This window comes from Phoenix dactylifera, chromosome 5 (genome assembly GCF_009389715.1).
Source record: "Phoenix dactylifera cultivar Barhee BC4 chromosome 5, palm_55x_up_171113_PBpolish2nd_filt_p, whole genome shotgun sequence".
NCBI lineage: Eukaryota > Viridiplantae > Streptophyta > Magnoliopsida > Arecales > Arecaceae > Phoenix > Phoenix dactylifera.
In genome coordinates, this window is record NC_052396.1 from 6,743,195 (window position 1) to 6,754,488 (window position 11,294).

General features: G+C 43.3%; 1 protein-coding gene across 1 annotated transcript; it reads left to right on the forward strand.

Annotated features, from left to right (window-relative positions):
* The first annotated feature begins 3,604 nt into the window (after positions 1-3,604).
* Positions 3,605-10,866, forward strand: LOC103716906 (rho GTPase-activating protein 5-like). The gene is made up of 5 exons (XM_008805104.4): positions 3,605-4,344; positions 7,013-7,133; positions 7,224-7,343; positions 9,804-10,034; positions 10,128-10,866. Exons 1-5 carry the CDS (start codon positions 3,962-3,964, stop codon positions 10,674-10,676), a joined length of 1,404 nt encoding a protein of 467 aa, XP_008803326.2. The 5' UTR covers positions 3,605-3,961; the 3' UTR covers positions 10,677-10,866.
* Positions 10,867-11,294: the final 428 nt, after the last annotated feature.

Below are 11,294 nucleotides of genomic sequence, written 5' to 3' on the forward strand. Positions count from 1 at the left end.
ACCCGATAAACGGGTCTCAAACAAAATACAAATATCCGGTCTGTTCTGCTGCACAAACCTTCGGAACGCCGGGGCAAAAGAGGGCTTCCCCGCACCACGACAATTCCATAGGAAAACCTTCATTGTTCACCCATGGGAGTATCACAACCCGCCATCCTGGGGTTGCAATCATGAAACACCACCTCATTCACAGCACCATCACTACCCAATCCTCCTGTGTTCACCATCCCCACTGCAACCTTCAATTGATCCAAGGCACGGAGGTGAACATCACAAGTCACTGGCATGGCCCCCTGTCCCGCCACCTCCCCCTGGTCAGCTTCAACTATCTCCCGACCCTTAGACTGCCCACTCCCACAGTCCACCCTCTGGCCGCACCCCCTTCCACTGGACTTAGAATAAGACTCTGCAGTCGGCGGCAGAGAGGGCTCCCCCCTTGCCTCCGGTACCACTTCTACGGGCACCGCCTTCAATGGCAGGTCGTGCAGCCCGGCCGCACCCCCAGCCCCACCGCACTGCTGTCTTCTCCCTTCGACCCAGTCGGCCATACCCCCGAGTCAACCCCCGAGTCCGAGACCAGCGCCGCCCCTGAGAGAGACCGGGCCATCGTCCTCACTGTCGCCCCCCCGACCCCGCACCGGGATGGACCGCCTCCTTTGGACTCCCGCTCCGCCCGGGGAGGTCGCCCGCACACCGCCGAGAGAGGCGGGGGGGAGCTCTTGCTCCTCCAGCGATGGCTTCCCCCCGGCCGCTCCTTCCTCAACATCCCAGCACCTCCCCCGGGGGAGATCGAACGGAGCAGCCCCTTCTGTCTTGCCGGGCTTCTGCTCCGCTTCTGGCTCCGACCCTTTCCCCCACGAGCATCGACGACATCCCTGACCGCAGACCGAACAAGGTCATCGCAATCAGCCACAACCCGAACAGGGTCAGGTCCCGCCGCACCCACACCATCGACCCCAGCCCGAGTCGGTCCTGGGTCACTCCCCCCTGAACTCGGACCCGATTCCAACTCAGCTGGCGCATCTGCGACCTGAGTAGTGTGACTCGGCCCACCCTTGATCCCACCCCCGCCGGCTTCGGAGACATCCTTCTCCGGCGTTCGACGGCGAGCGACCTTGGAGGGTTTTTGCCATCCATCGAGATCTACCGGGGAAGACTCCGCTTCAGTCCCGGTCGCGCCTGGCTTCATACCGGATCGCGGAGAGTTCGGGCCAACCCCCGACTTGCCCGTCGTCTTCCTCTGAGCCGGCACATTAGCCGCCTGCGAATGGCCAGTGACCATCCACGGGCCGAACATAGCCACCTCCTCCGGAACATCACTGCCCCTGCTCTCCTGGACCGACGGCGACCTCGATGCCTCTGACCCGTCCCCGTGAACCTCCCCTTCTTCCGCCACCACGGCCTCCGCCACTGAAAAAGCACAGCCGGTCGACCCATGCCCTATTCGCCCACACCTGGAGCAGGGAGCCGGCAAGTTCTCGTAAACGAAATCTTGCCAGAAGACCTCCGCCACCCCCTTCGATGAACCCCTCACTAGCGTCCCCGGCTTGAGAGGAGCAGAGCAATCCATCGCTATCTTCACCCTGGCGAAACCGCACCGCCTCCCCTGTTCTGTGACCCCATCCAAGGCCAAAGGCGTGCCGGCAGAGGCAGCTATCCGCATGATAGTCGTCTTCTTCCAGTAATCCAAGGGAAGCCTTGGCATACGAAGCCACACCACCACTCGGCTCAGCCCCACATCGCCCGGAATGAAGTTCGGGCGCCACCGGTCTACAGCAAGGAGCTGACCGGCTACCATCCACGGCCCGCTTGCCATCGCAGCTTCCCGATCGGCCTCGTTCGCGAACCGGACGGCGAGGAAACCATCCATCAAGGTAAAGCACTCCACTTCGTATCCCAACCGCCCCACCCTTTTGATCTCCCTCACCACCCATTCCGCCGGAACGAACCTCCCAAGACTTCTCACCAGAATCGTGGAGGACCGCCATTCCGACCGGTTACCCTCTAACTCCTCCTCCGGGACGTCGACCACCTCGGAGAACCGTTTCTGCAACAGTTCCAGCACCCGAGGGGAGGAGCGGTTAGGGGGTCCATCATGCCGACACTGCTCACCCTTCGCCACATCCGCCCAAGAGCGGCCCACCTCCGCGACCCCAGCGCCTGAATCCTTCCTCCCTTCGCCTGAACCCGTCCCAGCTCCCGTCGATCCTCGGACCGCAGAACCACCCCCCACGCCGGACATCCCCACACCCTCAACCTATTCGACACAATACCCCACAGACCCATCCGAAAACGCGAACATTGATGCACCCGCTCTCTCTCTCTCCTCACTTTCTCTCGACAGTAACCTTATGTTGTTTATTGAGTACGCGAACCTATTAGGCTCTTTGACACCACCAAATGACGAAAAGAAAGTTTCTCTATTCCAAGCGGCCTTCTTGCGTACTCAATAAACAACATAAGGTTACTGAAATTTTTCACCAATACCCCTGTTCTAGTGTTGATTTGAAATGCTGTCACAGGGTTGGATGGTTTAAATCAAAAAGTGCGAAAGAGGTCCTTCATTGAGAATACTTTAGCATGTAGCAGTGCGATTGGATTGATCATGAGTAATCTGAATGCGACTTGCGTTTGATCTGATCTTGATCAAACCTACCCTCGAAATTCATAGGATCAACCCTAAACAAACAAGGCCTGCAAATACCAACTAGAATTAAAATTAGACAAAAAAAAAATGGTTCTGATTTACATAAATTACATGCCTTGGATATATTTACTAGCTAGATCCTCTACCAGCCTTACTATCACCTGGCTTCTTTTCACTATCACCCCCTCCTTTTCGAACATGGTGATGAGGAGAAGAACAACCTTTTTTTCTTTTTTTTGGATGATGGTTTCATAATACCACTATTTATTCATTGGTAACAGGTACAAGTCAATGCTAAATCTATAGATTATATTGATCCATGTGCAAATAATGAAACATAACAGTACCTAGCGTATGTTTCTATGCATATCGTGTATATAAATTTAAAAGCTTGCAACGAGCACATGAAAGGAAATAAAGAAGGTTGGCTTAGGGAGCAGCAACAATTGGCCTTCAAGTTTATAACTATTCACACCTTCAATGGATTAAACAACTTGAGATCTAGGAATCACTCAATGTTCTTGATACTTTCCTATTCTTTGACCCTACATATGGTTTAGACATAAGGAAACCGGAATAGAGATAACTATGCCTCTTGGAAGAGTCATGTCACAGATTATTTCTATTTCGATTTGGCTATAATTTTTGCAATAACCTTTTTATTAACGCTCAGAGTGTTTTTAGTGTTTTTATTTTATTTATCATTTTAGTACAATGGTTGATCACGCCAATCTAATGTAAGTGTAATCAGCAGAGTCAAAAGACTCTTTTGGTATATATGGACAGTCTTAAGTGAGTATTTTTATTTAAGAAAAGAAAGTGACAAGGCATGAATAACGGCTCATGGTATGAATAGTTTATAATAGATTTCGTTGCGGCGGGTTATATTACTATAAACAAATTCTAAAACGAGCTCATTACTTCATTCCCGAACATAATTTCCAATCACACCTTTCCTTCTCAAGTAGCAAAAGCCATATGTCACATGAAACGCTTCAGAAAATATGGTCGTAACAAATCCAACGCAGAAGCTCCGTCAACTTTTTGCTCAGCGCCGCGCTCGTCTCGCTTGCCGCCGAGAATAGTGATAAAAGATTGCAAAAAGGGGAGAAAATGTCCACATCAATCCCCCAAGACTCTCCACTCCTCCACCACCACCTCGTCCTTCTTCTCTCCAAACCCCATCCACCTTCCCCTCAAATCCCTCCTCTCACTTGTCCCCGACTCCACCATGCGACCAAACCCTAACCCTAATCCTTACCCTTCCCTCATTGTACCCTGATCTCTCCCTCTCTCTATCTCTATCTCTTCGCCATGGCCCGCTTCCACCTCCACCTCCGCTTCCAGCCCTCCCCTCCCCTTTCGCTCGGCTGCCGCGCCTCCGAGGAGGATTGCCCGATTTCGTCGCCGTTGATCTTGCCGGGGACAGGCGGTGGAGCGGGGGATAGGGGAAGCGGCGGCGGCCATGGCCACCAGTTTTCGATCGTGGCGGTGGTGGTGGCGGCGCTGAGGAGGTCGCTGGTGATGTGCAGCGTGGGCGCGGCGGCGGAGGACGGGGGCTGCCCCTCCCCGATGGAGATCGGCTGGCCCACCGATGTGCGCCACATTGCTCACGTGACCTTCGACCGCTTCGATGGCTTCCTCGGCTTGCCCGTGGAGTTCGAGCCCGAGGTTCCGAGAAGGGTGCCAAGCGCCAGGTCGGTTTCTAAATCTCCAACACCCTTGATTCTTGAATTTTTCTAGCAAGTTTATTGACATCCGTTTCTGATGCGATGGGATTTCTCCTTTTCTCGTTTCTGTGTACTTGTTAAAATAAAATAAGAGAGAGCACTGAGACTTGTGTTTGGAATTGCGGGGAAATCTGTTTGACTACAGAGAAAGCTTTTCTTTCCCAACAGCTTGTTTCTTGTAAATCTTTGCAGAAATTTTCTAAACCTCTTTCGTGTGTATAATCTGTTCCTATCGGGGGAACTTTTTCCCCTCTTTTCAATCTAGTGAGGTATGGGATGTGAACCCGTGGATTCTTATGATTACCCTGATGATGCCATCGTTGGGGCGTTTTCATCTTCCATTGGTTCAAAATTTCCTCTGTACCTTAGTGGCAGATATACTTGGTATTCACAATGACATGTGGATCAATTCATAGGCTCAATTGCTTAGGCCATTTGCTACACTTGTCTTGCATCTATAGCTTTTCTTCGTGAGAAGGTCTACCAGAAATCTGTATGATATCGTAGCTAGTCCAAAATATGAATCGCAGGGAGTGCTGAAAGGAGAACTAGGATAATGAGAAACAACTTGCATAAAAGAATCATTTAGCTGATTTCATTCAATTATGTAGTTGAGTTTTATACTAGGAATTTCAGATAACGAATCTTACAAAATCTAGATTATGAATGAAACATAATAGAGAGAGTCAGATTGGTCGCTTATTTCGTGTAAATAGCAGACTATGCATTACAAATAATGAATAGAGTTTGCACGGAGATGCACGACATGCTTATCTACTTGTGTGTTTCAAGTGTTTATATTTGGCTGTATGCACAAGTCAGGTTATCTAGTAATTTCAGAATTCCCTCCCCATTTCTCTTTGGTATCAGAGTTTGTATTGATGTTCATGAGTTCACATGTGGCTCTAGAGGCTACTCTTTGGACATCAACATATCTAAACAAGTGGCACCATTTCTGGTGCAAACTGTTAGGCTATTGAAGTGATTGGCCATCGGCGGTGTTGGAAAAACCAAAATCAACTGACTATTGGGTTGTTGGACATATTTTCATGGAGATCTGGAATCTTCTATCCAGTCAGTAATTTCTCTCCAAAATCATTGTTTCATACCTTCTTTTATCGCGAAGTAAACTGGGATCAACAGCTAGTAGTTCCTCTTTTCCTTTGCCCCTAGCAGTTGTGAGAGCACAACAGGTCCGATTCTTTTTGTTGATTAGGTCTCCAGTCTTCTTGTTGCCTCCTTGGAAACTGACATCTAATCCATTGCAGTCAACTCCTTGGCTCTGCCTGGTTCTGAATCAAATTGGTTTGATTTAAAATGGAGTTAGGTCTCTTTCATCCTTGGTAGTAATATTCGGGAATTAGGATAGCACAGAATCAAATGTTACATAACTAACTTTGACTGTATTTTTGTATATGTGCATAGGTGAAGCTTTTCCTTAGTTCTTGGGGGATTGGTTGGTGGGTTAGAGCGATTGGCTACTCTAAAACATTCTTGTCACCCTATCTGCTTTATGCCTGCATTTTTTCCCTAGAAAAACCATTTATCTTGAGACAATACTGGAATCACTTATTCAATCATATTATTAATTTCTGTGCTACAGAGTGGAAACACCATTGCATTGAATGATTTGGTTTGAATGTTCTTGGCTGTGACTGATCCATCTTGGCTAGGACTGAACTGAAACCAACTCCTATATTTCAGGTTTTCAGCTTGTTTCAGTCAGTTTCTATCCGGTTACTGCTACTTTTGGTGATTTCAGCCAGTCCAGGCTGAAATTGATCACAGATGGTTTATTTGTTTGTTATTTGTCCTTATAATCCTATTTTAGGATAACTCTTCAATCTCTTTAACTGCAATGGCTAATTAACCTTCCTTCCAGGTTGTTTATTAAAATTATTTTTGTTACACCAAGGTATGCTTTGACTTATGCAGTAGCATCTTCAATGTATCTGAAAAATACTAGTAGTTCTTTACTAGAATTTCCAAGCGTACTCACCAGATATTATTTATGGAAAATAAAACAGATAAATTCAATGCATTTAATTTTCCAATCAAATGTAAATAATGGAAAATGTAGCAGAAGGGATGACAAACCATCATTTCCATGGATAATTGGTTTTGTTCATAGTTATCCTTTCAAACTTTTGAACTTAATCTGTAACTAATGATTATTAGTTCATGGTTACCAAGTCTAGCCTCCATAAAGCATTCTTTTACAATTAGATGCTGATTTTATGCAATTTTTGAGAACACAGGAAGCAATTGGAAGTTTGTTTAAGAAAAATATACAGAATGTTGACCTTTTTTCAGATGTAAGAGACCTTTCTTGAGTTTTTGAGAGATATTCTGAGAAAAAAAGAAGAGAAAGAGATTACGTGTAGTAGATTGAACTCCCATAGGATTGAATTCGTAAGGAAAATGTTTGGATTTGTAAACTTTGAGCTCATAATTTGTAAACATTTAAAGATGTATTGTTTTTGTCCCCAGAGAGTATGCCATATTTGTCCCCAATCTAATTACTTTTGCCTTTTGTTTGATTGAAGCCTTACATGATCTTGTTCAGACTTTGCAAATTGTGATGTTCCTATCTAAAAGATCCTATGGACACAATGCGTCCATCCTTTCTTTGCAGTGTAAGTGTATTTGGAGTTTCTGCCAAATCTATGCAATGTTCTTATGATAAAAGAGGGAATAGCGTGCCAACAATTTTGCTTTTGATGCAAAAGCACTTGTATTCGCAAGGAGGCCTTCAGGTAAGTTCTGTATTGTCGGAATTTGCTGACTGTTGGTGATATTATTTGTAAGATCTGTAAAAGTTAATACTATTCCTTTTTTGTTGAAAGATGGAAGGAATCTTTAGAATTAATGCTGAGAATAGTCAAGAAGTATATGTTAGAGACCAATTAAATAGAGGAATCGTGCCACATGGAATCGATTTACATTGTCTAGCTGGTCTGATAAAGGTAACCATTATCTTCCAAAACTTTGTAATCTTAAGCATCGGTTTCTTTGAGTATTCCAGTTGGTCCATATTCTTTTTACTGTATATTTGAAATAATTTTATGCAATTCTCATTCTTTACATGTGCATAGATTTCATTTGAGCTCTTTATATACCTGTCCCAGTCATGACATATCCATGTACAAGTGTTATAATCCCTGGGAAATATTGGTACAAGAACTCTATTCACCACCGACACATTATGAAGAACCCATCTGTGTATTGCTCTGATTGATATCAAGTTCTAGATTTTGGATAATTCTGTGAGGCCTCTTAACTTGAAAATTTGGTTCATAATATGTTGTTTAAAGAACTGAAGTGCCTATATTTCCATGAAATGTGGATGATTTTTTCCAAGTCCTCTTCATTTTGATTGTACTGTACCTTGGCATTGTTGTCAAGTTATCAGCATTTCCATTGTCAGGTTTTCCATGTTTGATGGCAATCAATGTGTTACAAATTGCTGATGTACTGATTAATAAGCAAAATATACTAGAAAAAATTTTGATGATTCTGGAATAAGTCATGCTAATTATATTTCTGCCATGAAAGGAATAACTTTGCTGTTATCATTTGTGACCAGTTAAAGCCATCAGATAGAGGCTCTAAAGAGGTTAGTTTTACTTGGATTCATGCAGTACTTATATCTAAGGTAAACAGGATGTAGTTTTTGATCCAAGCTGGCTAGGACAACATGATTGCTCTTGGATTTGAACCAAATTTTTGATTTAGACTCATCTTTTATCCTTTTTGTTGGATTCTGATTATCTATTTGTTGAACCCATTGATTTGCAGCTCTGTATATCTGAATATGGAGATCGTATCCATGTTAGCTTTTCTTTTTTGTTAAAAAATGTATATATAACAACTTTGTCATTAGAGGTCTAGCTTACCTGATTTGGAAAGGATCCTGTTCTGCCCAGCTCCTTCTCACTGTGAGTCTTCCTTCCTCATATTTGTATCATTGCGGTCTTTTTTGCAGTTTTATCATGTCTTTGCAAAAGCATAGACTGGCATTCTTTTTTTTGAATGATCTTCTCAAACATAATGTATGCCATGATCTGTGGTAATTAGCTTTGCATTGTGATAGTGTTGTTCTTGCCTCCATCTGGCCTTGACTCTGCGAAGCCTGCTTTATATTTAGTAATCATTATTAATAAACATGGCCTTGGTGAAGAACGCAGCTGTGGCTATGGGTAAGGCAAAAAGATGTACTTATAATAACAAATCTGGTCACTCCCGTTATGTGTCATATGATACATGACTAGTGAGAGCAGACCTATCCACCATATGCATAGCAAATGGTAATGATGAGAATTGAAGAGGTCCATGATATGTGATATGATTAGGTTCGCATGCATGTTGAAAACCTGACAAAAAATTGAACTGAACCGAAAATGACCAGAATAAAACCTGATATTTGGATCTATTATTAAGTCCACCAGCAATTAGACCCATTTTCTGTTCTCGATTAAAATAAAGAAAAGGGGCTAGACCTTAATCAACCCGCTATTACTAATAAAACAACTAAAAATAACGAGTCAAAAATTTTTGGTTCCGACCCAGTTAAATAGGATCCGAACTGACCAGTAACACAAATTACCAGTTTCAAATTGTGATTGGGTCTGGACTGAAAAGTGGCAGGCCTTGTATGCAAATTTAATTTGGTACAGAGCATGATTAACCTTGATTAGGTTTCTTTGCAGCCCGAGATAGGAATGCTTAAGCATATTTTTGGTGGCGTGTATCATGCCTCCATGGAGTCATACATACTTGGCTGATGTCAGAGTCGATGTAAGTGAGCGTCAGCAGCTTGTTCATCAGCCTGATTTTGTAGATGGTTCATTGTGGGAAACATTAATTGATACTTGAATTATGCATCCAAATGAACTCTTGAGGCACCACTCTGAAAACACAAAGCTTATTGGGTTCTATTATTTATCTTATTTGCCGAGTTATAGGAAGGATGCCCAAGAGATTTCCATTTATTCATTTTTAGTTATCGACACTAATAAATCTGTTGTTTTTCAAATATCCACATAGGATGTAAAGTTATATCCTGCTGAAAAGGTTATTTTCATATATTAAATTCTATTGCAATGCTACCATCTTTTATTCTGTAAACAACTGAGGAATTTAGTAAAGAGAAAGAAGCAACAGAGTAGATATTTAGAGAAGGAAGCTAAAGGAGGAATGGCCAATTTTATATTCATATAATCTGAAAAAACTACATATATAAAACTCAATACTCTAGGGAAAAATAGAAATATCTTCAGATCAATATCTGAATGTTGCACAAGAAAAAAATAGTGCGAGAACACACCAAAATTACTCCATATTTGAGTTTCATGTTTTTTGTATTAAAAATTTATTCTTCACATGCATGTTCCTATAATTCTTTCCTGAAGTGAGTGCTGTTGCAGGCATGGTTTCGGGAACTCCCCACTGGGGTGCTTGACTCGCTGACTCCAGATCAGGTGATGCATTGCAACACTGAAGAAGAGTGCTGTCAACTTGCAAGGATTCTTCCACCAATGGAAGCAGCATTGCTTGACTGGGCCATCAATCTGATGGCTGATGTTGTGGAGCATGAACATTACAACAAGATGAATGCTCGTAATATTGCTATGGTTTTTGCACCTAACATGACTCAGGTTACTAGAAAAAGTCAGATTTCAAAGAGTCCAGCTATTCTGCATGTAAATCAAATTGAATATAAAATAACTGCTGTGGCATTTCTCTTTCAGATGGCCGATCCCTTAACTGCATTGATCCATGCAGTTCAAGTAATGAACTTCCTCAAGACATGGATCATAAAGACGCTGCGAGAAAGGGAGGAGGCATCTGCAGTAACCAGGGTTTTCCGTCCCTGTTCTGAGTCTCCTAGTGACAAGGATGAGCCCAATTCAGCAAAACCAACTGAAAAATCTAGTGTGGGTTCTAATGAGAAAACTATGGACATCTGTCTCGTTGACAGAACTGCCTTCAGCAAATTCTTGTTCGGTGCAGAACATGCTCCAGATAGTGATGTTGATGAGAGCTTTGAGAGCTTCCAGAAGAAGAGTGAAAGCAGTGAGGACTGTGGATTCATTTCTGGAAAAAGTTCGCCCGTCTGTAGTGATTTAGATTCAATAGAAGATGGCTCTAAAGGTGGCTCGTTGGATAGGTTGAATTGGAGGAAAGGAGCAAGGAAGATTTGCAGGCACCCTGTGTTTCAATTAAGCAGGTCCAGCAAGAAGTCAGGAGAGCTTGGCATTGTAAATTCTAGGGTAGAAGGAAGAGAAGCTTGGGCATGAGGTGTATCATATAATGGAAACATGTTTCAGTAGTTATCTGTGGTGTCTTTAGTTGTGATTATCTGATGTTTGTGATGGGTCGCGGGAATTCAAAAATTTAGTAGGTTAATGTTCATAATTCAGCTGGAGGAGTATTAAATAGAATGATCTTTAGTATAGCATTGAAGTACCGTGGGAGGTATTCACAGTTTATGATTTTCTCTATTTGCTTTTAAAACGTAGGTCGTCTTTGAAGTTATAGGTTTGAATTTGTACCTATATATTCTCCATGTTGATTGATTTTATCAAAGAGTGGATCGGTATTTGGAAGACCGACTCCTGCCGTTGATTGACAAGATGCATTTCGCATCGAGATAGCTTCGTGCTTGGTATAGTTCAGATATTGGTTATGATGCCAGTTATGCTTATACCGAAAAAAAAAAAAATGGTTGTGAGAGCTATATAGCCTTTTTTAAGTTTTACACGCCGGATGACTCGAGATTGAATATGTGAAAAGAGTCTGTTAATTCGAACAGTAGAGTTTGTTAATTTGCATGGGACAACTAATTCAAAGGCTTTAAAAACTCTTCAGAAATTGGATGCTTGGCTCCCCTAGTCAGCGTCATAATTCCTGCTTGA